Source organism: Zonotrichia leucophrys, chromosome 2 (genome assembly GCF_028769735.1).
Source record: "Zonotrichia leucophrys gambelii isolate GWCS_2022_RI chromosome 2, RI_Zleu_2.0, whole genome shotgun sequence".
Classification (NCBI taxonomy): Eukaryota; Metazoa; Chordata; class Aves; order Passeriformes; family Passerellidae; genus Zonotrichia; species Zonotrichia leucophrys.
The window spans coordinates 137,480,435-137,508,046 of NC_088171.1; the positions used below are offsets into that span (position 1 = coordinate 137,480,435).

The 27,612-nt window shown below is 41.2% G+C and overlaps 1 protein-coding gene across 6 annotated transcripts in view; it reads left to right on the forward strand.

Moving 5' to 3' along the window:
- The first annotated feature begins 21,670 nt into the window (after positions 1 to 21,670).
- The window catches only part of TRPS1 (transcriptional repressor GATA binding 1), a 211,751-nt gene continuing 205,809 nt past the window's right edge, over positions 21,671 to 27,612 (forward strand). For 3 of the 6 annotated variants that reach the window (XM_064706585.1, XM_064706590.1, XM_064706587.1), the window contains exon 1: positions 21,680 to 21,741. Coding sequence is in view for 1 of the 6 variants with exons in the window: in XM_064706588.1 (XP_064562658.1) it covers positions 22,465 to 22,474 (10 nt within the window). In the remaining 5 variants the exon portion in view is untranslated. Of the gene's footprint in view, positions 21,742 to 22,359; positions 22,475 to 27,612 lie in introns of those variants that run through there. The other 3 variants (XM_064706586.1, XM_064706588.1, XM_064706589.1) reach the window with 2 other exon arrangements.

Sequence of the window (27,612 nt, forward strand, 5' to 3'; positions counted from 1 at the left end):
ACAGAAAGGAAAGCTCTTAAGTTAGAGGAAACAGAATAATATGGAATTTGAGACAGTAAAAACCTTTAAGCCAAAATTCTCAAAAGTTCATTTGTTCAGCAAAAAACCTAGATATGATCTGAACTCAGACAAGAACAGTCCTGTGGCATATGTGCTACTGGTGATACACAGGCCAGTTCAAAGTGGTCGCTGCAGCAGGATGCTCTGCCTAGAATGGGGAGGACAACTCCACCAGTTCCTGATCTGCAAAGCTATCAGTGGTAAATGAAGAGGGGATGTCATGCTGCTTCTGGTGTTGAACAATGCTGAGACCAGTCTGACTCATCAATCCCAAAGTCAAACATCCTGATAGTGAGATAAGATAGGGTAGACCTGGTAAAACACCCGGACAAAGGCCCAAACAGGTGATACTACTGATAACTCATCTAAAACTGCTGAGCTGACACAGCTGGCCTGGAGCTGATATGACAGTCATATAGAAAAGCCCAGTCCCAGATTTTAACACCAGGGTCCTCTGATTTAGCCCAGTTTACACATTTAGCCCAATTTAACTTATTGGGTTAAATGTGTGGAGGTCCAGCCCTGGACTGGGGCTGCCCCGCAAGGTTATTCCTTGAGGCTGAGTAAAAGAGACTTGCCCACTGTTGTTGGTCAGAGTACAACATCAATCTCTATTTAATAATTGGGTTTGCTAGCTACAATAAAATTGCTTTAATACAATTGCTTTTAATATAATTTCTTCAACATTGCTTCATATTGCACTATATTATAATAGTTGTTATAGTTCCTGTACTCTGTAATAAGTAATTCTGATTAAGACCTTTTTGTCTAATCATTATCATGAAAAACCACATATGTTTAAAACAATATATCTGGTTTGCCATTCTTAATTCTGAAGGACAAAGTTGTATAGATGTTCCATTACACCTCTATAACCCTTTACACGTAATTCTGCATCTAAGACAGACACAAAGTCTGGGGCTAAGATTGGATCCAGCTCCTCTCTGAGTTTAGAAAGCAAGGGGGTCCTTTCTGCACCTCTTAACTCTATGTGATGGTTTCTTTAATAAACTCTGAAGCTCCCACTCTGCCTGCACAATTGCACAATACAGAACTGAGAAATACCACTAGCTCCCACAAATATGTCCACTACTGAGGCTGAAAGTTACTGGAAAGTGAGACAAAAGGTCTGTGAAGCCCTAGAGCTATTTTGCCCACCTCTAAGTCAGGACAAGATTATTTATTATTTCATAATTACTGTTTATATGTCTGTGGTAGTGTCAAATGTCTCAGACAAAAAGGTTTGTAAATATAACCCCTATTCAACTGTAACAGTAGATTACTATTATTGTCCTGTAATTGGTTGCCTAACCTATAATACCCAATGTATATAAATAGAATCATAGAATATGTTGGATTAAAATGGACTGATAAGGGTCAAGTTCAACTCCCTGCTCCCCACAGGACCACCTAAAACTAAACTATATGACTGAGAGCATTGTCCAGATGCCCCTTGAAGTCAGGCTTGGTGCCATGTCCACCTTCCTGGAGAGCCTGTTCTGGTGAATGATCAGCCTCCTGGTGACCTTTTCTTAACGTCTAGTCTGAACTTTCCTTGACTCAGCGTCACCCCATTTCCTTGTGTCCCATCACTGGTCACCAGAGAGAGGAGGCCAGCACCTCCCACAGCAGGGTTCACACATTCAAGTACGACTCCATGCTGGGACTTTCTGCCTTTCTTTACTGTGACTTTACAACCAGGGGGCCTCCAAGTAACCTCAGTCCCTTCTGTGGGAGGAAGTGAGCTGTGACTGATGCCAGGAAATCACCTTTGGACACCATGCTGGACTCAGTTACTTCACTCCTGGGCCACTTAGGAAACAGTTGCCATCTCTCACCTATAAACTACTGCCTGAGTCCCACATCCACCCTGTCTCTGTCTCTGTCTCTGACAGAGGCTTTAGTCTTGTGGCTCTAGGTCATAAGAAGTTTTATCATGTACCTTATCAGATAATTGAGTATAGTCTTTTGTAAGAGTTACATCAGGTAATATTTACAAATGCATGTAATCCCCCAAAGGAATTTGTCTCTACCTGAAGCAGCTGGTATTGAAGAACCTGCTATCAGGAAATGATTTCCTTTAAGAATATGTAAGCTGTATCACTCTAAGGTTATTTAATATCATAAAATAAGGGTCTCTCAGTGAAGAGGGAAGGGAGGAGAGAGTAAAATGGAAAATTTGAGCAGACTGCAAGTTATTAATTTTAGGAGATCCTTTTCATGCTGCCGCTACACATCCAAAAGAATATAGGTGTGGAGAACTAAATGCTCTTTCACCTAGAAGACTAGAAGTTAAATCCTTCAATGATCACTGAAAATTTGTAATAGATTTCTCTACAAATTGCAGAAGCAATATAAAAGCTGTAAACTATAATCCTGTCCATTTCTAATGCACCCATGAAAATACATTTTGACTCTTTTTTTTCCCTCTCGAGTGACTGTATAAATTACACAGCTGTAAAGGTATTGTCTTGACTTTTTAAAATCTGCTTGTATGTGAATTTCCATTAAATGTTCCTTCTTTAGGTAAAGGAAAAAGCTTGGCTGCCTTTTGCCCACAGCGAAACCACTAAGGTCTCCAATTCTTTTACTGACTAAAGATGCTTCTTCATCTTCTAGATGCATTCTCTCTCTGGATAAAGAGAGGAGAGTCTCCACATAAAGAGACAGAAAAAGACCAGAAGAACAGTGTGCAGGATTTTTTTTTCTTATTGGTCATTGGTAAGTTTTCTGCCATTAGTTAAGAAAAAAGAGATGGAAAAGTTCTACTAAATAATCCAGTCCAGCTCCTCCTCTGTGCTACACTTCATATTCCCCATGCTACACTTCATATTTTTGCTCAGAAAAAAATTTAAAGGGTTTGCATTTGTTCCCATATAAGCTTATTTCATACCACTGTTTCGTGCTTTAACTTCCACTCAGGGAATCCTAAATAATTTCTGTCCATCCTTTCCATTGTATTTGCCAGATATTTGTAGGGTGTTATGTTTTCCCCCAAGCCACTGTGTCGCCAGTTTTTCTCTCCATGGCACAGTAGGGCTGTTAGACCCATCTACAGTTACGGCTGCCATTCCTCCTTGTTAGTCTTGCTCCATGCTGATATGTTGACCTTTGGCCATTTGGACAGAATTTTTAGTCTCTACATGAATGTCTTGAGCTTATTTTTGGGGGGGAGTATAGAACAGCACAAGTCATCCTTCCCTAAAACTGAGATTAAGGGGGAAAGAGAAAAAAAAAATACAGTCTTTTCTGTTGAGAAGCTATAATAGACACAAGACTTGCAGCACACACTTGACTTTCAGTTTCTGGGTAAAATGACCCCTAGAACTAGGTTTATCCTTTTTGTCACCCCCTGACAACCGTGTCAAACTATGAGGGAAAAAAATCCATTATTTTACAGAGGTTTAAAGGACCCTTCCTATTCTTCAAAATTTCTACCTTAATTCAGCAAGTTGAACAACAACAGAGCTCTTACAAAACTTTGCCTCCTCTTGAATGGCTGACTTTACTTTAAGAGAGCTGAAAAGGTAGAAAAAGCCTCTATACTTTTTGTCACAGCAGTTCATCCCTTTGTGGGCCTGAATATCATGCATGGGAGCAGGAAATTGGGCTCTTGTGTGTTCTCAGCATTCCCTTTGCTTTGACATTTGTAGGAGGCAAAGACGCATGGCTGACCAATGGTGAGAGATGAGGATGGTGGGAAGTGCTAAGAGAAGACTGAAAGAAGGAAGGGGTATGAGCCAAAACAGAAGCATGGAGCAAGGATTATGGACAAACAGAAGAAGTGTCAGGCGGTGTATGGAGAAGAGGATAAGAGATAGGGGAGCCAGATGCTGTGGCAGGAAGAAGATGAAAACAGAGATCAGACAAGCAGAGGTAAACATGAGCCAGGATGTGAGTATGAAAAAATACACTGTTGACAGATCATACAGCTACAGGCTGTATCATCATGAATATTCACAAAGGCACCAAGCTAAAATTGCACTGGCATTTCCTACCACTTGAATGCTTGATTTTGCAATCTGAACATTCTTTTAACATAAATTTTTAAATGTAACCCTCTGTAGATATATAATCCAGAGTTATGTATTTAGATTGTGTTGTGTACATATAATCATGCTTAGCTTCTTTCTATGGAAATGCAATGATACAACTTGCTTCAGGCTCAAGCCTTGAGCTCTTTTTACGTGTCCATAGCCTCAGTCTTATTTGATCAGCATGTAATCACTCTGTCATTCTTCCCTGAATTCCTCTTAAATTACTAAGGAGGTGCTCAAGACTGAATATAATAATTTGTCCATGGTCAGACCAGGGCTATAGGGAAATAATGTTACACTTTATGTCTTCTTGCATAGTTGATACTTCCGTCAGCTACACTCTTTTGCTGCTACACTACACTACAAATTCAAATCTAATTACACGTTTTGCATCATACCTCTGTTTCATTAGTGCTTCCCTGCTGGCTTCTCCGTGCTGCTATGCGTGTTTCTACACAGAAAACAATCCCCTCTGTGTGAAGGTGGGATGGGGGTGGAAGTAAACAGAACACAAATAGTAATTCAGACAAAGCAGTAGAAGCTGATCTACTATTCCAGAAGTTGTTCTACTGGTTGACGCTAGCAGTGGTTCCACCATTCTCCAAGTCAAAAAGCAAGTCTGGAGGATTAAAAAAAAACCAGTTTGGCTTAAAGGGAAATTCAATCTTCTGTAAAGATTATAACAAATATTCTTCCATTTTTTTTTCAGTATGTATCTATCTAAAACTATCTGCCTATACAAAGAAATAAAAAGACAACATCAGTTACAATAGGCTAGGAAGTATATACATTTGAGGTGGAGAGCAAAAGAACTCAGAAGAAAATGGGTCAGGGCAGTCAAAAGGTAACAAGAAGAATATGTTAGGAATATTGAAGGCAAACAGAATCAAAATGACAGTGTTGATTGATTACTAAAAAATCTGACCACTGGAGAAAGAGCAAAAGTGCTAAATAAGTGCATATGGTTTATGTTTGAGGGAAAAAAAAAGTGATAGTACTACATATTAATTGAAACTTTCCACTTTAAGAGTGAGGAAGAGTGATGATAAACAGAGCTACCAGAATTAGTCATTTTAAAATCAGCAAGTCCAAATAACATGTATATAATAGCAACTTTTAAAGAGTTGGCTAGGGAACACTGGGGAAAAAAGAGCAGTCTAAAATAAAGCTAATACTGTACTAACAAATCAGAGAACGCCCGAGTCTTTGCAACCATCAGTTAGCTTGGCTTACTGCTTAAAATGCTTTAAGCAATTTTTTGAGTGGGATATAGAAGTTACACATTTTAGATGGTGCAGAGACTGAAAGAAAGATAAATAACACAGAATGCAGGCTGTTGGTACAGAATGACCTAGTAAGCTAGTTGTGGTGAACCAATATGTTTCAGGATGGGAAAACTCAATGTTGTGAACACAAGAACAAGGAAAGTAATCCATAAAGAATTAAGGTCATGGTCTGAAATAGTCTTAGATGGTTGAGTTGAATAGTCAGCCTAATATGAGTAGTAATAGTGATGTTGTAGACAAAAAGTCATATTGAAAATCTTTGTTTGCCAAAGTTAAATTACCACTGCACTACAATTACTGTGCCCAGTTCTGCTGTTCATGATTTAGCGGAGAGAAGAAGAGTTCAGGGTTCCTAGAGTATTAAGATATATGGGAGGACACAAAGAATTTGATTTGATATAAATATATATATATATGAGAACAAAATTTGATAATAAAGGGTTTCTCAGTCTAGCAGACATAACACGATCTAATGGCTGGAAGGAGAAGTTAAACAAATTCCATGAGAAATATGGAACATGTTTCTAACATTAGAATAAAGTGCCAAGTTTTGTGGTATAGCTTCTATCACAGGAATTACTTTTATCGGGGTTAGATGCCTTACTAAACCACAGCTGTTGGAGATGAAGCAAGAATTAAATCAGAAAAAATACTTAAGCCTGTATTGCTGTTGTATATTAGATAATCACTTATTTAATGCTGTTCTTAAATTCCAGGAATATTTTACCCTGGGTGCACAAATCTGAATGTTTCAAAGTTTAACATTTATTTGTGATTTTTGCTTTTGTGCCTCTGACTGCAAAAACTGGTAATAGAGAATATTTGTATTCCTGTGGCAACTCTGAAATGTAATAATTAAAACACTCTAATATATAGGCATGATTCAGGCATTTATTAGATGGACTGTCCTAGACTTTAGGAGGCTTGGTGGAGCTAAAAGTTTGAAATCAAGTCAAGCTGTTGTTTGAGTGTGCACCTCTAGAGTTTCTGAGTTTTAAGCACTTACAGTTACCTCTTGAAGTTGCATGATTGGTTGTTTTGCATTTACAATGTTTTTCTTTCCTTTATATGAAATAATGCTGGCTGAACTTCCAGTAGTTCAGCAAAACTAATGAGACTAAGCTTATCTGTAAATTTTAGCCCATATGTACTCCTGCGATGAAAATGCCCATAATTATAGAGGAAGTACATTCACATAAACAAACACAAGGAAAATGTATTGAGAAAGATTTCCATTTACTCTTTGTTTGAGGCATAACAATATTAGCTACAATGATTATAGGCAAACTCACATGTTATTCTCTTAATAAGCACATATATATAATTTGATACCCAGTAAATAGCAGCACAAACACTTTCACAAGTCTCTCTAACACAAGGTCATGCATATCAGACAGGCACATCACAGTGCCCTCTGTGAAAGCCTGATCAGCTTTTTTTTTGTGAGATGAAAAGTCTCTCAGTGCTTTTGTATCTCATAGATCCTACAAAAAAAAAAAAAAAAAAAAACAAACATAAATGACACTAAGTCTAACCAATTCTCTATCCAGTTCAAGTCTGACTATTCAGTTAAATCAGACACAAGCTAAAAAACTAGTGGCACCAATGTTCTGTATTTGACAAATGTAAGAATGTTCATATCAGCAGGACACCATAAATGTGCCTGTTTCAGGGCACTTCTAGGAAACAAGTGTACAATAGGAGGGTGATGAGCATACACATCAAACCAGTTATTCAACATGCTGTTGCTGTTTTCTTTGACGTTGGGTGCTGCATAGGCCTTACAACCCTGAGCACTCCTGAGTGCAAGTATCTGTTCCTCCCCTCGGAAAGGTTGTGTGCAAATCCTGTTGGGGTGGGGCACCAGAGATAAAGACACTGCAACTTGAAAATGGTGACAGCTGCTGAGCTGGCATCACACGCTTGAGATGAGTGTCCAGAAGCAATTTATCGACCTTTTGCTCTTCATACTTAAATATGTTTTAAAACACTGCGATTGTACTCAAGTGTGTGTGTCCCAGGTGCTTTGGGGTCGTGGCTGTAACGTGGCTCAGGAGCATGTTCAAACATTGCTCATTTATACATGTGAAAGGTGGGGGCTGCCAGCTGCTGGGCTGCTGCTGTTCTTCCAGAGACAGATCCTGAGATGATGGTGCTGAGGTTTGTGCTTTTCTCCCTGTCTTCAGAGGAATGTAGCACATGACTACTGACTGAGGATTTTGCAAGTCCGGGGCCTCCTGCACTAACACTGCTGGTCAGTTTCCTGTAAATCCTGAACAAAGAATCCACACATCACAACCCTATCTCTTGTGAAGGCCTTTACAAACTCATTCCAGGATCCCATGAAGATGGTGAGATCCAAGTTTTGCTTATGAAAAACCCAGACAGAGGTTTAGGCAGAGATCTAAATTTAGTCCTTTTACTCCCAGACCAGGTTATCACTCTCCCGGCGTGGGGGGAAGTCCAGAAACACACAAGCCTTCGCCAATTCCTACTCAGAAGCTGATGAGTGCTGGGTGGAACTGGCCACACAGCGGGTGCGGCCATGGCACCGACACAAAAGAAGCTGATTCAGCTCATTCCCAGATAATTTTCACTGTCTTTCCCTGCTGGAATTTGTGGGAGGGCTAGACCAGCAATAGCAGCATCAGATCTTCCTCCAGCTCCTCGGGTTGCAGTGAGTAGCAAAAGAAGAGTGGTAACTCCTGCACTGGTGGGAGTGGTTTGGGGAGCTCCACAGGAAGGATTAGTGCTGGAGCTGTGTTGGGCATGGCAGCCTCTCCTCATGCTACGGTTACTCAGCTCTTTCACAACACTCTAATGGTCTTGCCTCCCGAGACGGGAGCAGGGCTTGCAGCTACTTACTGACCAGTCTAAATGGCAGTCTTGCAGAACCACAAATTAGATCAGAGCAGGCTCTGAAATGCTGACAGATCTGTGCCTATGGTCTCCAAGATTGGCACTGACCATTCAGAGAATAAGAAACTGTGAATAATAATCTTTGGGAAAAATAAAATTGCCAAAATTCTTACTGTTAGTTTCTCAGTCAAGCGACCAGCTTCCGAGCTCTCTTCCACTTGAGTCTTAAGAAATCTCCAGCCAGCTATGATGCCTGAGAGTCATCTGCGAAAAGAAAACCCACATAAAAGTTGAAGTTAGGGATAGATGGTTCATAGTATGCTCATGAAGATGCATTTGAGTGATTAATAAAGAAAGATTAAGTCAAAAGTATGAGAGTTAGAAGAAGCCACCAATTATACTGGCTCTGTAGTCTTAGTGTGGAAAATAGGTTTGATGAACTCTGAATCTGTTTCTGTGAATTAAGAGAAGATATAGCAGCACTGTGAATGAAGTAGATAAAAACACGACATTAAAATTAGAAATGAAGAGGAAATGCTAACCAATCTAATAACAAAGTCCAGTATTTCATGAGGTTGCTTTCTGAGGCAGGTAACAGGGGACACACTTCATAAAGTTCTTTTTCAGTTCTGGTTCTTTTGTACTGCTGTACAGCTGAGTCTGCAAGCACAGATCATGCTGTGCTTACAGACTCAGCTGCCTTGTTTTCTTTTTTATTCTAGTGGCTGTACTGCATTAAACAAGCCCAAGTAATAATGTGTCTTTTCCTTTCTACTGCTTATTCATGTAGGCAACTGTTAAAGTTGCTGAGGAATTGTTGTATTACTCTGAAGAAGATATTATTTACACGCTCATAAACAGAAGTAGGTCTGAAATAATATTATTATTAAATGGTGATTGGCATGATGGCTAAATTCAGTACTACTGTCTTACAGAGCACATCTTTATGTTCCTAGATAGTCCTACAGTGATTGTACAGACCTTTGTAGTTGACAACTTTCTCAGTTCAAAAAGTTTGCAATTATCAGAGAAGCAAAGCTTTAGTATATGGAAGACCTGTCAGTCCAGTCTAGCAGGAGTAAATGCATTAAATTATTTATGAGTAAACTCTGCTTCCTTCTAAAACAGGGGTGTGAGAATTGTTCCCAGAGGGAGTTTGTTTTCTAATTCCATTTCTTCAGTTAACATTAGTATATTGTCTCACATAAAACAGTAATTTACTGTATGTATTGCTTTCATTGTTTGTAAGGAGCTGTAGCTTAGCTTTCTGTTTTGCTTTAAGCAGGTTGTGAGACAAAATATGCTTTTTAATGTCAAAGAGCTGGTTAAAACACACACATTGTTTAAAATAAGTCACAATTTATATTTGACATTAAACAACTCTTTTTTTTTAAAGTTTTTTAAGACATTTGCCCAGACAAACAAATAAAAGCACAAAAGGATGGAAAGGTGCCACTGAAGGTGCCACTGTGCCATCATGTCACCCTCTTCAATGACCAAGCATCTGTGTCTGTTGTTATCCACGTTGTCCTTTATGATCTGCTCTCCATTCACGTCTGTGTGCACAAACACCTTTTTGGCTGCTGTGCTCCACGCAGTGTACCTCCCCAATGGTCAGCCATTCCAGAAACCTCATCCTCAAGAGAAATGGAGATACTGAGTATCTTTGATCTGCTTTCAAATTGGAACAAAACTAACTTCTATACACTCTAGAAAACCACCAAGAACTAAAAACATGCATTCAGTCAGCACCATACAAGCCCTTGTTGTTGAGCATAGATCTGAGAGTGGCTTACAGCTGCTGTAGGGATGGCACAGGCTAGGGATGAAACCTTGTGGCACAGAGACATGCTTGTGAGTTTTGTGCCACCCACAGCAGAAGTCTCATGCTGTGGCACATTTCTGTTGGAAATCAGATGTTGAAAGGAGCTGGTCTAAAAGCAGTGGGAGGGGCTGGGTTGCTGTCCTCCTGGCAGCTTGGACAGCTGTGTTGGACCTCTAGCAGAGTGGTGATCCACAAACACTGACCACCAGCACAAAACAAGATGGCAATCTGCTGACACTGGTGCACATACACATGCTCTGTCTGTGAAGCACCTCATAACCTTGTGTGACAGGAACAGGTGATGTCTCCACCAAACAGGGATCATCCCTGTGAGTGCCCCGAGCTGATGCAGACCTGCTCTTGCTGCAGCATGGTGATGCACTGGCTGACTTCCTTCTTCCGCACTAGGGTTCCCCCTGGGAACCTGCTTGATGCAGGTGTCTGGGCTTAGAAGTTCTCATCATGACAAAAACTGTGCAAATCTTACATTTAGCACTTTCAAAAGGACTACATTACTTCAACTTGCTTTGTTTTGAATACAAAAAAAGATGTTAAAGGCGTTGTCACAAGTTAGTTATCACATTAGAGGAATGGTTTCTTCTGCTGTTCAATATTGCCCTGAGTTCCACTCCCTATCTATCATATTCAAGATTAAGTGTGAAGCATAATAACCACTAACTTAGTTAGTGCCTGCAGATTTGTCTTGTCAGGGGAATAGTTATTAGCTTGGTTTCATTTGAAAGATTATAACTTCATCTCTCAACAGGCAGAATTTTCTTATTAATGCCCAAGTAATATTAGTCAGTGTAAAAAAAAGTGACTCTGTACTATTTAGTGATATTGCTGCCCAGGCTTGTGACAGAAACTACAACTAATGACTGATTCTTTCTTACCATTCAAAAATAAATCTTTTATTTTTAGGGCCTCTAGTAAATTATGCTAGCATGGCTCTTGCCATGAAAAGTCTGAAAATGAAGTATGCTGTGCTTATTTTAGTAATTTTCAAATAATTTTTCAAAGAAAAAAAGGGAAAAAATTCCTAAAGCAGAAAACAGTTTTCTACAAAGAGTGAAAAATAATTTTGAAACATTGCGTATTGACAAATAAACTTAAATTAAAAAAAAAAGTCAGTCTCTGAGGTCTTGCTGGGTCAAATATTTTGTGTTTATATTAGTTATACGTGAATCTCAAATACTAATGAAGTATTTGCACTAAGAGTAGACATGAAGTAAGAAAAGCACTAATGTTTGAAAGTGAACAGAGTAAGTCTAACCTTTGACCAGGTGTAGTATCTGTACTTCAAAAAGTATTTTAATAAATGATGAAGGACATAGAAAAATATACTAAAATTTTCCAGGACAAGGCATGAAGGAAACCTCATTTGCTTGCTTTAAGGGAAAGAAGGAAACTATAGACTATAAGTCCATTCATGGAGGAGAGGGTCTCATTTGAATAATATAGGTCAATAAACTAAATGGAATAAAGCAAAATAAAATAAAACACAACAAAGTAGAACTGGAAGCTTAAGTTATACTAAATCAGGTCAGGGACATTTTAAAGAGTGATGGTATTTAAACACTGGAACAACTTACCTAGGAGTGCAGTGAATCCTTCAACATTGGAAGTGTTTAAATCAAGACAGACATCTTCAGAAAGATATACTATCTTCACACAGCAGTTATAGCCTGGCACAGCCAGTACTGAGTGTTCTGTGGCCAGAATTATGCAGAAAGACAAAACAAAGCTTGTAATAGTTTCTTATGGTTTTAAGCTCTGTTTTCTGAAGACACACTTTCCCTAACATTTATTTAGTATCATGGTTACAAGACATATGTAGGCAAAGCTCAGACTGAAGTTTAAAAAAGAAAGGTGGGGAGACTGTGATTAATCATGTAACTCTGGGTGTGTATTCGTATCACACAAGTAACAAACCCAGTTGCTTAAACTGAGAGGCTGGGCTTCAGTAGTTAGGGATGAAAAGAGAGAAACTCCTTCCAATGGCAGCTAATGGTAGTCATCACTCTCCCTACTGCCCACACAGGTGGCTCTGGAGACATGCCTCCAAAGGTCAGCTGTTGCTTCCTGGCAAAGTCCCTAAAAAGAAGGAACCCTTTTCCCTGTCCTTGTCCCTGTATTTTTCAACTGGCAATTAATTCAAGAGACAAGGTAATTTTCTACTGGGTCAGTTCCCTTTTATGGCTTACAGTGCAGTTACAGGAATTTTGGAACAGTATGAGCAAAGGGATATGGATATGTGACTTGGGAGGAGCAGAACAGTGCAGCACAGCGGGTCCAGCCTTTTGCACCATCCCAGACTTGGACAGTTACATGCAGGTCCAAAAACTTCATTCTTAGGGATTCACATCTGGAGGTATGACCACAGTTTCTCTTTACATCTGGGGATTAAATAGGGGTAGAAAGCCATGCTCATCCCACTAGTTTCACAAGGTTTTATCAGATCATAAAAGAGCATAAACTGCCAGCTTCATTTTCCAGCAGTCAACAGAGAAAGTTCCTTATTTTTTGAGCTTCTTAATGCATCCCATGATCTGGGAACTTCTGCGGTTCAAAATGGCTGGATGGGTAGAAAGGAGGTGAGAGACAAGTACAGCCTCCATCGTTATAATGCAATTTTCTGTGTTTAAGATGTACCTTCATCAGAAATTAAAATAAAACTCCTCCTGCTCTGAAGAAGCTGATAGCAATATTTGTCTGGGCATTTTAGAACAGATAAGATTCTTGAGGTTTCTGTGTCTTCTATATCCATAAAGAGATGTAAGTGCTACCACTCAATTGAAATTAATGAGAATTAGGCACCCAAATGTATTTGTGGATTTGAACCCTTATGTTCTAATTACTGTGGCAATTAAATATGTGGAAAAACAGGTTCAGCTGCTGGAATCTTGTCTACACCAAAGCCTGGTGAAATATTTATGTTAATTTTCTTTCTAGACATGGCTTGAGTTTGCACTGATGACTGTGCAAAATCTTTCTCGATTGTAGAGGACATGTACAATGTGGAAGGCCCTGAAACTAAACCTTGTGCACTTGGCTTAGAAAAGATTGTAAGATACATATTCATGAACTGTGTCTTGCTGAGTGAGACAAGATAGTTACAAACAAAATAATAAATAATAAAGATAACCAAATCTTACTTAATGTAAATAGTAGAATATAGAAGAAGCTGATTTTTCCTAAACTGTTTCTGTAGTAGATCTTCATAAATCAGCTGTTCACTGTGCTGATTTCTGAAGGCCACAAGACCATATAACCAATACTTCATGCAACAGTATATACATCTCAATTATTTTTTTCATAAGGAAAGAAGGAAATAAAATGACTGTCTGTTTAATTTGCAGACTCTTTGCTGTTGAGGCCAATATAATTACTGATATTATTCATATGCATGTACACACCACTGAAGCACCAGTGTTAAAGGAGACACCTTCATTCTGGATTTTCTAACTTCAAAGTAATGAAACCCTTAACTTCAAACCACAAAAATGAACTTTTCAATGTTAAGTACCAAGTCCTAGTGTCAGTGCATAGAACAACCTTGGCCAAAAAAGCCCAATTAGGCCATGTAAATGAAGTGCGTTTTCAGCCAGTCCTACTGGGAAAACCAGCTTTGTCTGAATGGCTGTAATTACAGTTGATGGGGAAGGGGGAAAACAAATTTGCTATGCATGAGCCCTTACCAAGTAGGCTTTTTTTCTTCTAACACTTGCATATCTACAAGAATGGCACTATGAAGGGAAGGGAAAAAAGACTTTGTCCTTCTACAAGTTCTTTTTCTCTTCAAGAATCTCAATGATACATGAAGTTTGCTATGGGAGAGGTGCTCCATTCTCTGATACTCCTTTTGTTTACTTTTCTCTGCCTGACAGCCTCACTGGGCTGCTTGTCATAATTAGCAGCCTAGGTACACACATCTCCATAAAAGCTGTACTTCGTAGCTTGTTTTAAGCCAGTATTTCTATTTTCATATTTGGGTCCCTTCTTTTGATTTACACCCTCAGAAAAGCATGTGAAAGTCAAATCAAACAGTGATGTGCAAAATTCCCAAATCAGTATCTTTTCTAGACTTTCCGAAGTGTCACTCTTCTCTGCATCTGTTCTTGAGAATGCACACCCCACTGCTGGTCTGGATTCACTCTGTGTATTATATCACCTGCATTCCTCAAAAAGAGTTAATTTTTCAGTGCAATAAATTTACTCATCTGAATTCATATCACAGTGTGCAGCTTACTCGCTGTATCTCTGGATTGCTCCTTGGGCTGTCTATCTCCTGGCAAGGAAAAACAGGGCACCAGACCAGTATGATTTCCTCCAGGGATGCTTCCGATGTGCCCTTCTGGCTTCTGTGGCTAAGGGCTCATGAAGGTCACATAGCTCTTTCTTAGATATAACTTTCAAATTCTCTGTATTTGTTTTTATGGCTCTAGTTCTTAAATAGTGCAGATTGATTTCTGCCCATATCGTATGCATCAGTATTTCAAAAGGATACCTCTTCCCACAAATATAAAGCTATTAATCACAAATGTTCTATTTATGAGTGACTCTTTCATATATTAGTCATAATGTAGTGCATAGCTTTATTTCCTTTATTTAAAAATAGCTAATGATCCTTATTTCAATTAGTATGTTAATGTCAATAATATCAGCGTGTTTTGCAATGGTAAAGAACTAAGAGAGAAGGGATTGTTCAGAGATGAGTTACTTGGTTTGAGAGGATTTTTGTTTTGGCTTGTTTTTTTTTGATTTTTTTTTTTATTCTATTGATGCATACACTGACTGGAAAAAAAATACAAAACCATATACAGGAAAATTGCACAAACTACCCAAGTTTTTCACAAGCTTATTAAGGGTATCTCTGGCCATTGTTAAAAAGGAAGTTTTAGCACATAAATATTTTAGTATGTCATAGGGTAACTGTCTGTTTTATGTGAGCAATGAAAGGAACTAAAAGCAGTGGAGTCAGGAAGAAGAAAAAAAAATGAAGTTGCAAAGACTACTTTTTTGGCCCTCTGTGGGATCAGTTTTCCAGGCATTGAAGTAGACAAGGACGCACATGTTTTCTGGGTCATGATCTTCACTTCACCACATCAAGATCCCAAGTGTAAACGAATGCTGATCCACCAGCATTATTTTTGCCTGATTCATGCTGTGCTTAGTAAAACCTTGCATACAGGCACATGATCCAGCTCCCGAAGAGTGAGAGGTATGAACAGAAATGAGGTTTCTATGTGAGAGAGCTGAACCAAGTGAGCTAAGGCTGCTGCTGCCTGTGTAGGTTGTGCTCTTCCCTAAAGGAATGACTTTCCACAGGAAAACTCTTTCAAGACTGATAACCACTGAGGAAAATGAAGCAAACTCCTGAATAAGTTTAAAGGATGCCTACTGTTGTTTCATGTTTTTCGACAAAGGCTCTGGCACTACCATTTCACAACTAGAGGATGTGGTATATATTAATCTTGGTGTCAACAAGCCTTAGTGTTAATCAAGGTGGCATTCTTGTTAGGTTACCTGTTTCCAAAGACTAACCATTAAAAGACTTGTGGATGGATATTAATTCTTATGCAGAGGTCAGACAGAAAGCGGGTCAGGGTGCGCTTCTCACTCAGATCAGAAAGCTCCTTTGAGTTGTCTCAGACCAGGAACAAGTTATAGCAGTCATACAGACTGGGGAAGAATAGTGAAATCTCCAAAAGGAAGAACTGGATCTTGGGCAACTGGCTGTAGCTGACCCTTCTTGATCAGGGGGATCACACCGATGACCTCGAGAGGTCCCTTCCAGCCTCACATTCTATGAGTCTGTGAACTTGCTGATCTTTCTTCCTTTTTGGTATAAAAATCCCCTAGTGGTTAATCAGATCTTTGCAAGATGGACTGGCTCATGATACAGAGGGTAAGGCCATATTAAGGTCAAGCCCTTCCTTACACAAAGGACTGAGCACTCTGAAAGTTAGTTAAATTAGTCTGGTTGAATGTAGCTATTGGTGGGTTCTTGTGTGTGCTTAGACGTTTCATAGGAAACAAAGAGAGATCGCTAAAGACCGCTTGTTACATCGCAATGTTTACCTGAAGTGACTTTCCCTCCATTTGTAATTGGAAAATAGTGACACCATCTTGGTAATTTTACCAATGCACTGTGTGTCTGAGACTTCCAAGTGCTACTACTTTACCTCCTCAGCCATATATTGTGGCTATGAATTTGAGGTTCATAATGGAATGGAAAGTGCACTTTTTTACAAAGTGAAATATACATATTTGCAAGATATTTTCTTTCCCTAAACTAAATCTGAGACCTTGCATCAGTAGAAATGTGAATAAATCTTTTTTTTTCAATAAAAGCATGTTGTTTTTAGTCTGTCACATTAAAATAAAGATTTGAACATGGTTAGAAGTCACAAATGGAAAAGAAAAAAGTATTTACAAGAAATCATGTGAAAGGAAATTCCTTTTGAGCCAAACACTTCAATTGTACAGAACTGTTGCTTTATATTAGGAGACACTGTAGAGAGTTTTACCACTATTATGTTCAGAACACTGCAATTATATAGCAACAAACCTTAGGAGTAAGATTGAAAAATACTTGCACATAGGACCAAATGTAAAAACTGCTAAACTCACTTATAGCTTTTTTATTTTTTTTTTTTTTTTTACTTCAGCAGACTTTTAACCAATCCAGATTAACCTTCCCAGAAATGCTGGAAATGCTGGAGGCAGGATAAATATGGAATTGAGGGAGGGAAAGGTAGTGGCTCTGTCTGGCAGCAGGTGATGACAAGACAGGGGGCTCAGGTTGTTTTGATTTGCTGATCTTGCAGTTGAGATGCGGGAAGAAATGTTGCCACTTCTTTTATTGATATTTGTTAGGAGACACTCATTATGTATTACTTCATATGAATGTGTATGTGCATGCGAGGCTTTTCAGAGCTTTGGATGAATGCCTTTTACATAGCATTTTTAAGATCAAAATCTATACAATTATGTGGATTCCTGCATGTAAATGATTTTAGGGAGTCTGGTGTTATAGCATTTTTAATTTTCTAGTAGATTTTATGATAGTGTAAAGTGATAAATTATCTTTTGCGGCTGCCAGAGTTATTTAACTATCTGCAGACACACCATTAGCAGGAGCAGTCTGTGCCCGGTCGGTGTTCCCTATCCCTCCCCGGGAGGCTGCTCCCAGGGAAGAGGGTTTCTAGGCAGTGCTGTGCAAGGCCCTTTTGGCAGCAGTGCCACCGGGCTGCGGGGAAGTACCAGCCAGCCACGGTGTGCTGCAGTCAGGGGGACATTCTTCTACCCCGCAGTGGAGAGAGCTACCAAACAAGCATCGCTTATTATTGACTTTCCATTGCTACTGGCCTGTGTTAAAACCAGTGACATAGAAAAGAAAGGTTCCATTTCCCATTACCAGATATCCAATCCCCCTAGAAAACATCTGTTGAATCTGGGATGATGCCATGGTATTAGCTCTTCAGTTGCATGCTGTTTCATTGGCTGTTCTCAGCGCTGCCCTGTCTATCGCAACGCATAATCTCTTTTCAGAGACATTTCAACCACATCGTTAGAGTCCCCAGTCCCATTTCTTTGAAAATCAGTGGTAGTTTTTAGCCTTTGGCACACAATTTGAAGTTTAGAAACTTGACTCTGTGCAGGGTGTAAGACAGGGAACAAAAGTTTCCTGACGATTTCATGTGACAAAAGTTGTGCAAAGAAAAGACGTGGGTCTGCAGAAATTCTGCAAGTTGCCGTGTCTATGGTCCCAAGAATCTCATACCGGAGTGCCTCAGACACATAACTAAGTGCTTCTCAAAATGTTCATTACTGAAGACGGTATAAGAGAACTGTCTTTAGAATTCAAGTAATATACTACCAACCAGAGGGAGAATAATACAGAAATACTTTCTTGATGATGTGTGCTAAAGCAGCAGGCATTTAAGAGCAACAGATGTCAATCTCTGAGGTTTTTGTAAGGAATTGCAATTTATGACGTGTTAGGGTAAACAGTTGGATTATATTTCTGAAATGCATGTTCCATCAGGTAAAATCATTGTGATTATAGGCCCTAGTACTTTCAGTAAGTTATGCACTAAAAGGCTGAAATTGTAAAACAAGTATGCTTATGCTTTTCTGTTAATCCCTCTTTGTATCTACACTGAGTAAACTACAAGAGAAACTGCATTAAACAATAAAGGCAAAAATGGCATGTTATGTCATCTTGATAAACAATGACTGTTATACTGTTTTCCTTCAAGAAGCAACTGTGACTGGCCTCTGTACTCTCCCTCAATGGAGAATGTGCCTGACTGTAAAAAAACCCGGAGGATTATTTAGAAGTTACTTTGTTCATGCCTCTCAGTGAAAGCAGCACTTTGTGCATCTTCTCGCTTTGCTGCTTTTCCTTCATCTCCTCGGCTCTTATCGATTAGAGAAAGCAGAACTTGTTTTTTCAAAAACAACCTACTTTCATGCAGACTACAAGTTTTGAACAAAATGAAATAAAAATTCTTTTAAGTGGTTTTGGAAAAGTTTGACAGGAGAAGATAATAAATGAAAACAAATCTACAATATTTCTCCTAATGCAATTTGTGGCATGTCAATGTCAAAGCATTCTAACAACAAATCAACAAATATTTGAATGAAAACAATATACATAACTTATTTTCCTATATTGGAAACAACTGTCAAACAATTATTGTATGACTTCATGAATTAGTTGGCCTTTTTGAAATATTCCTGCTAGGAATAAAATAAAAAAAAAAAAAAACCAAAAAAGCAGGGGCAAGTCTATATGGGCCTTTGAGCCTGAACATATTGTGCCAATCATAAGCATATGCAATGTATCTAAGCCATAAGGTAAAAATTTTCTTTGTAAATTATTTCACAAATAAATAATTTGCCTGAAAAAAGTATATAAAAATATTTTTTGCCTTTGTTAAGTTCTCTACAGTTATTTGTGGTGAATATAAACAGATTCATATTGACATCTTCATGATCTGCTTTATTTTAACTTGAAATGCAGAATGTATCATGAAAGCATTTCTAATAAAGATACGGTAACAAACTTTTTCTGAGAGATAGAGTATTTCATTAGAGTTGTCTACTTGAAACTATGAAGACATGTTGTTACCTTCTCATCTTTGTTTACGAATGGCTTTGCGTTTTCATTTTAAAAGTGCATGCACAGAGATACTTATGTCCTTTAAAAACACATCTCTATAATTCTGCTCTACAGGTGAAAAATGGTGTCTTTGTTATCGCACTTTACACACGTTGAAATCTGTGTTTTTGCTGTTATTGATCTTCACAGTTTGTCTGTCATAATGTGAATAAAATTTAGGAAAGCTACAGCCACACATAACTTGCTGGGATTTAAGGTGCGGGGGGCATAATTTCCTGGTTTAAAATAAAAAGACATTAATAAGTCTCACCAGAGCAGAGAAGTATAGGGAAATAACTCTTCTTTAAATATTTTCCACTCAAGCCCTGCTTGTAAGATGCTTAGCCAAGTAACCTGCCTATTTTAACCCTTCCTATGCAAGACATATGCCAAATGAACAGTCATTTGGGGCCAACATGCTCAGTAAAAATAAAAAAATGAAAACTGTTGAGAAAAACATGTTTGAATTGATATGACAAAAATACTTGCTTTTCAGAGTTCTGTATTCACTAAAGTTTGTGGAAGGGGCTTGTCTCTTTGGCTGTGGTTCAGCCGTGGCATTTGCAGCTTGTGAAAAAGTAAATTTATGAAGTCAGGAAAGGCTGTCTGTGCACATATGAGTGAGGGGCTACCAAGGATGAGGTACTAAAGTATTGAGGCATACTTGGTAAAACTTTAAATTTTGGGATTACTTTCCCTCCTATTCAATGTATGCCTCTGCAGCTCCAAACTCATTTTCTGTGGATGGGTACAGAGGGAATACCACATGTAATCAGTGAGTTCCTCTTTCCCTGTGTCGGGGATCCTACTGTGTCTGCCTAATCATGCAAACTTCCATTTTCAACATGACAAGTTCACCTCTTGTATGTGAATTACTGCTTTTCTATTCATAAAGTGCTTTATCAGACAATCCTACAAAAGAACTTGAGGGAGAAATGTGTTCCTGGGTGATTTACACAAGCAATTACTTTACAAATCTGCCAGTGGATTATATGTATGTATGAAGAATATTTAAGTTTGGAGCGAGGGCTGAGAATGCCATAAGTTTTACAATAGGGTTTCATTTGTGTCACCATGTATCTCTGAAGGTTTTATGCTTTACACTTTACCGGTGTTTGAGAGTAAAATTGGAAGGAAAAAGTTATGCAATTTCAAATATTTGGGGGGAAGCAGCTTCAACTCTCCAACTGTAATCATTTAGCTCTTTTCCAGCTTCTTCCTTGAATAATGTTAGTAGTTGCAAGCAAGCAGAATGCATCAATTTGAACACGAAATCAGCTTAAAACAACTTGCATGGGAGGAAAAGCACGCCATATAAAGTCACCTAACTGTAGAAAAATTGTGTCCAAATGCCCAACAAATGTTTACATAGTTTTTAACGCCTACTATATTTGGGATTTTAAAACCCTTTCATAGGAACCTTTTATGTACCGGTTCTCCTTGGAGACAGTTTTTACACTGACATGCAGACTTCTGGCAGTTCGTAGTATGGGGGATATAAGAGTATTTCGAATTGAAAAAGTTCTGCACGAGGAGGAAAACTTGTGAGGTTTTTTCCGGATCGGCTCGAGGCTGACCTGCGACCGGTATCAAAGCGCGGGCGGTAACGGGACTGTTCATCGCTCAGCCTGGGAACTGTCTGCCCACCCGCCTCAGCACCCGCACACAAACGGGGGGCACGGGGCAGGCACAGAGGTGACACCGACTCTGCAGGGCTGGGGTCTCCCGAGGGCGGCAGCTACCGGCGCGCGTGGGTCGCGCCTTTTATCCCCACCGCCACCGTTTCCAATCCCGCAGGGCAGCCGCGGGTCCCGGTGACAGCCGCGGGCACAGCCGCCTCCCGCGGGCCGCGCTGGGGGCGCGCCTGTGGCCTGCGGCTATCCCTGCTCCAACTCGGCGCAAGTCCCCGCGGCCGCGGGGCGACGCGCCCCCTCAGCTCGCCCGGCTCGGCGGGCCCGGCCCGCGCTGCCCGTGGCCGTGGCCCGGCGGCGGGCGGAGGCGGCGGCGGGGGGCGGCGCGGGCCGCGCGGCGGGGCCGCCTGCACTGTCTCTTTAAGGGCGCTCCGTCTGGGGTGGCGCTTTCCTCCGCGAAGGCTCCTTTGATATTAATAGTGTTGGTGTCTTGAAACTGACGTAATGCGGGGAGACGGAGGTCCTGACAAGCGATAACAGTCCCGATAACGCGCCGGCCGCCCCGCGCTCCCAGGCCGCCGCCTCGCTGCCGGCGGGGCCGCCGCGCCGTGCCCCGGCCCTCGCCCCCCGGCCCGCCGCGCCCCCGCCCCCGCGCCGCACCGCACCGCCCGCCGGCGGGCCCGTCGCCCCCTCCCCGCCGAGCGGGGCCGAGGGGGGAGGCAGCGGCGCCGCGGCCCCCCGCCCCCCCCACTCCCCGGCCACCGCCACATAATCCGCGTCCAACTCCGCCGGCAGCAGGAGACGGTTCATGGCTCGCGCCGCGGCTCCACCATCTTCCAGGCTGCCGGGGCTGTTGCTGCCGGTTAATCAACAGGTAAGCGCGGGGGGGCGCGGGCGGGGGCGGCGGGGAGGGCGCCGCGGCCGGCGGGCCGGGTGGGGGCGGCGCGGCGGCGGCGGGCGCGGGGGGGGCGCAGCGGGGCGGGGGCGCGGCGCCCGCGGCAGCGTGGCGTGTGCCCGGGGCGGCAGGGGGGTGAACCCCCTCCCCCCAAAATACCCCCCCTCCCCAAAAAAAATAAAAACAACAACAACAACAAAAGCGGCGGGTGGGTGGGCATAATCCCAGGCAACGGGGGCTGCTCGGATTTCACAGGCTTCTCTCGGTGCATCACCCCCCCCCCTCTCCCGCGCCCCCCATTCCCCCCGCCGGAGGGTCAAAGCCATGTGTGATGGCTGGAAATTGGCGACTTCAAAACGGCGGTAGCCCCGCTGGAGTCGGCAGGGTCAAGTTCAGCGGCGGCGGCGGGCAGGGGGAGCAGCCCCCCGGCGCGGAGGCGGGGAGGGGAGCGGCGGCGGCCGCGGGCTGGTGCGGCTCTGCTCTGCCCTCCCCTCCGCGCCGCTCCGCGCCTTATCTCCGCGGCCGCCGGTTCCCCGGCACCGGGGCGCTCGGGGGGAGGGGAAGGGAGACGCGGGGGGTGGAAGTAGAAGACGAGCACAGAGGGTTCGCATCCGATGGGCTGCAGTCGCACAGTCCTGCCGCTCCTGCCGCTGCTGGAAGTTTTAATGGGGATCATGACAAACGGGGCACAGAGACACCATCATGAAGAGTAGTAAGTTTGGGAAAAACTTTTTTCTTTTTTTTTTTCCGTTTTTTCCCCTTTTAATTTTTTTTCCCTTCCTATTTTTCCTCTCCTTTCCCTGGGACGCATCGGGAGAGGCCGAGTGCGGAGCGGTGCTGCTCCGGGAGAAGGGCTTGGGACCCCTCCCGGTCGCACCGGGGTACCAGGCGACATAGTGGTGGTGGTGATTTTTTTTTGTTTAGGTTTTTTTTTTTTTTTTTTTTTTTTTTAATCAGTGACACAGAGACGTAAAACTTTTCCCTCTTAAAGGCGAAGCCCCACTGCCAGCGCTGCGTCCCCGCGCCCGGCTCTCCCTGCCTGCCACAACTTCGTGGAGCGTCTCACCTCCCCGCCCCCGGCCCGGGGGCTGCGGCGGGGGCTGCCCCCTCTGCAGCCACCCGCGTGTGGCTTTCGAAGGGAGCAATGAATGGAGGCGAGTTCGGGGCTGGAGGGCTGCGCTGCGGTGGGCGCTCCGCGGCCGGGGCCGGGTGGGCGATCGTGGCTCCGGGGCAGCGCAGGGTCTGGCCCGGGACTGCGGCCGCTGCGCGCTGCCCTGGGGCACGAGAGGCTCCCCGAGGGGGGTTGACATTTCGGGGGCTTTGTTTATCTGCCTCCCTGCTGCAAATCACGGAGCTCAGACACCCCGGCACTCCTACGCGGGTTCTAGTGGGGCCCGCTAGTCTCCTTTATCTTTTTTTTTTTTTCCACGACCGGTTGTGTTTTCTATCTGCAAATGGCAAACTTCTCCAGTGCCTTGACTGAGCTAAACTGACTGAGTGATAAGCTGGAGAGACGTCTTCCCTCCATCGCTTCTTCTCCGCCAGTGCGAGCACCTTGCCTGGCAGAGCAGGAGCCGGGTCCCCACTCTTGGGGAGCCAAGGCGACAAGTCCCTTCCGAGGGGGAAAGATTGTCTAGCAAAGAAAATGTAAGCTGCTCTGCTGCCCATGCTGCCTTCCCTGCTCTTACACTGCGCAGCCCATTGTGAATGCTGATGGAAAGAGACAATAATTTTATGTGTCTCAGGTTATATTTAATTGAGTTCAGTAAAGTCTCTCAAGGAACCATCAAACTTTTTTGTCACTCGGGCTGTCTTCAACTACGCGCAGCTGAATCCTGTGGATGTTGGTGGCATCATGTTACTTTCCTGTTGGTTTTAGTAAAAGCTGAACATTAAGAGAAGACTGCCAGAGTTAAAAATGCAAGGGGCAGCAAAGGAAAGTAGTGGTAAGAGCCAGTTCCTGACGTGGACAAAATGAGAATAAAAGTTACAGTAGTCTTCTGAACTGCAGTCTGTGTTTGCCTCATGTTCACAATCTGTGTGTTAGGTTAGACAGCTCTCTCAGATATTCCGCCAGAGTGACATTTAAAAAAACAACCTCCAAAAGAGTGAAGGTTGTTTTTTTTTTTTTTTTAAGTACTCTGGGTGTATGAGTAAACACACGGTTTGTGTGAGAACATCAACTATTTCCTGTAAATTGTGATGCTGACAGGACTGTCTGGAAATGATATCAACACTTTGAAAGATTTTTTCTTTCTATTTTAACCACTGAATGAAAGTCTGTTAATAATATGGTCAAACCAAACAAGTGGAACCTTTCTCTGTAAAGGGAAAAAAAAGTATTTTTCTTTTTTCCTCTTGAATAATGTATACCTGCCTGAGGTTTGCCGCAAAGAATCAGTGATTCTGAAGTTCAGTAGTGCATCAGTGCCTGTATACTAGTTTATCCTCAGACTGTGACAACAGAAGTCTGCTTCACCTTTTTAAAATCAAGGGAGATTAGACATGAGAAAACAGTCAGTTCCTAATCCACCCTGTTCTGTCTGATTATCGCTTTTTTTTTTTGGTTGCGTATAATAACTTTGTCTGTTTTAAACTTTGCATATACGTAGTCACAACAAAGTAAGTAAAGGGCAAAGTTGCATCAGCTTTTAAGTTTACATGTATTGCCTGTGATCCTCTAAAACAGACTCCAAATAACACTGAGCAGTCTTTGCCTGTGAGAGCATGGCTTTTTTTTTTTTTTCATAGCACTGTTAATAAAGGAAAAGAATGTAAATGACAACTTCACAGATCTGAGACTTCTTTGGGCATCAAACGCGATGCAGCCAGGTTATCCTTTCATGTTTTTAATGCATTTTTAGTATAATTTATATGGTAGCTTTATGGGTTGACTTACATTTTTATCAGTGAGAGTAAATTCAGTAGCATTTGATGAATCCCTAGCAGGATTATTTTCAGTAATATCTTCTCTAGCATTTGTAGTAAACTTTCATGGTGCACACTATTATCATGCATGCTCTGGCTGAGTGTAAAGAATGCTCTTATCCACATATCGTGATACTGCATTTATAACAGCAAAGTACTAATTCTTGTCTGTGGACTGGAGTGTCTGTGACATGCAATTGTTTCTTGTCAAATCTGTGTATTCCAATCGTATTATATTTTAATGCTAGTTGACACATTGGGTTTTGTATTTTCAAAGCATTGTACAAACAATGACTAATTACTTTCTGTTAATGCGAATTACCTCTTTTAGCACTTTATCAGCCAGTTGCTTTGAAATAAAACTATTTTACATTACAGTGTGAAAGAGTTAAAAAATTAGCAGAGATATTTAGGAAAAAAACCAAAGTGTAATTACAACCAGGCAACTTTTGGTACGTATTTAAATTTTTCTTTTTATGTGGAACTTTCCTTCTAAGGCTGGGGCGGCTGTATGTATATGAATATTTATGTTTCTTACAAACTCTTGACAATATTTTAATGTAATAATCTTAATGGAAACATTCTCAGATCTTAACTGAAGCCACACTGGCAGTATCGCTTTAATAAAGGTTTGTGGGTAGCACCAAATATAACATTGTGAGAAAGTTTATGCTTAAATATTTTTGAACATGATAGGCTGGGAATCTGACAACCCTTTTTGTTAGGTGAAAGTATAGTGGAAATGAATTGCATTTTTAATGCAGTTTCAAGTAGAACGAACTGCCACCTGGTAGTGAAAGTGTTGGCCTTGAACAGAAATATATTCTGATTAGGGTATTCTAACTGGTGTGTAAAATGAAGCCATTCATTCAGTAAACTGACAACTTTCCAGTTGGTGTTTGCCCTTACTTAATTTAGTTTCCTCAACACAACTAGTGAGGTAGTCTGGGTCTGTTTTTGGCAGTCCTGGGCAACTGTAAACTTGGATATATTTGTCCCAAATATTATAGTTCATGAGTTAAAAAACAATTGGGTAAAAAGAATAGCAGGCAGGTAAGAGGAAAAAAAAGACAAGGGTTTCTTTTTCGTTTCTGAAACTTTCTCAAGTTCTTACCTAGTAAGAAAACAATGCTGTTTTCAAATACTGGTGATTAATACTATAACCAGCGTAGTCTGCGCCCATTTATTGTATAAATACCATTGCCTGTTGACCTTTGGATACATTAATTACAGCATATCTGGTCTAGGTTCTATTATTTTTGTCTGTCCAGAAGATAAATAAAGGTGCCCTTTCCAGTCCTTCTGGAGAAGAACTTTTTTTCTTGGTATTGTCATGAATTATGGAGTTTTTTTCCTGCCCTGTGCCAATGAAGTTCTCTTTTGACTTTAAAAGATAGGCCTACATCCAAAAAGAGAATATTTGATAATTTTAAAACTATTTGCGCTTTTTATGGTACGTACAAACTTTCTGGGCTTTGCTTTTTTCGGATTGAGTGTTGCTAATTAAAAGAAAAGCACGAAGAGTTATATTAGATGATGTGAAGGATTAAAGTACAATTACACCATTAAATAGTAAATGTTTACAAGGGCAAGACATGCAACTACATTTTTCACTTAATACTTATTATTCACTCCTTGATGTTATTTTGCACCTAATCAATAAAGGGCCTTCCAGAATGCAGCTCCTTCGCCAGTTGTACATGTGCCCAGAACGCAAGAAACGCTGCTGGGGCAGAGGAGCACAGGGAGGGGAGCAAAGTGCTGGCGTATTACTCTGACTTCTTGTCATGCAGACCAAGGCACAAATGAAACACGGAGCAATGGGAGGATAGCTCCCCTAGTCTCGATTTAAATCCCCAGTGGACATTTTGTCACACACCAAAAGCGTTGCACAACTGAACACCATTCCACTTGACGTGTTGTCTGGAGTCAGAGGAGCCTCTGATTTGGCACCACGGAGTTTAGAAGACTATGATTTAGGTGAACTGGCACAGCTGTGTGTAAGAAACTTATAGCTATTATGTTTTATTCATGTTCTGTGCTATCAGATTCTTATTTTCTAGTACCTCTAAAGTGGTTCTTTAAAATTTTATAATAACACCACCAGTGAGAAATACATCTAAAATTTAACAGAACTTGCCAATCGTTCTATCAGTGATTTTTGATATGGTCCTGCTGCATTAACTAAGAAATCTAGTTCCTGCTGGGGATCTCTGTATGTGGATTTAGAAAAGCTGTTGAAAGAAGATGCTTCATAAGATTGCGTCGCTGCCACGGGTGGCGCTTCCGTAGGACGTTTCTGCAGAACCCTCTTGGTTCCATCCCATAAAGTTCGGTGGAACTTTTCCGTCTCGTAAGGGATGTGTGTGAGTACAGCAGCTACAGTAAGACTTTCTGCCTTGAAAATAGAATTATTTTGAATTGCAAAGTTTAGTCCTAATAGTAATTTTTACTGTCTTAGCTTCAGTTGATGCATGTCTAATTTCTCATAAGTCTGCTTTCTTTCCAGGCTCAGATCATCTTTACTCTTTTCCTTTAAATTTATTTTAAAATATTTAATTTTTAAAATGTTACTAGCCCTTTAAAAACCAGTAATAAATGCTTTACAAGTGGCTAGACACCTTCCCTGGTGGTTTAATTTATACAAGCAGGAAACTTTCTCTCCTTCTTTCTCTCTCTCTTTCTTGTTTTCTTTAAACCAACTGACGTAATGCCAAACTTTGCTTTAAAAGAACAGACAGAAGTAATTGGTAGCTTTTAACTTTTAATAATGTTCTGGATTGGTTTTAGTGGCCAAACTGCATTTTTTTTTAAATATCAAGTAAAAACGGGCTTGTGGCCTGAGGAAGAAAGGCCCTGTTGATGCAGTTATTTTTATTCTTGTTTTTCAATCTGTTATTAAAAATCTTTCCTGCTGAGCTC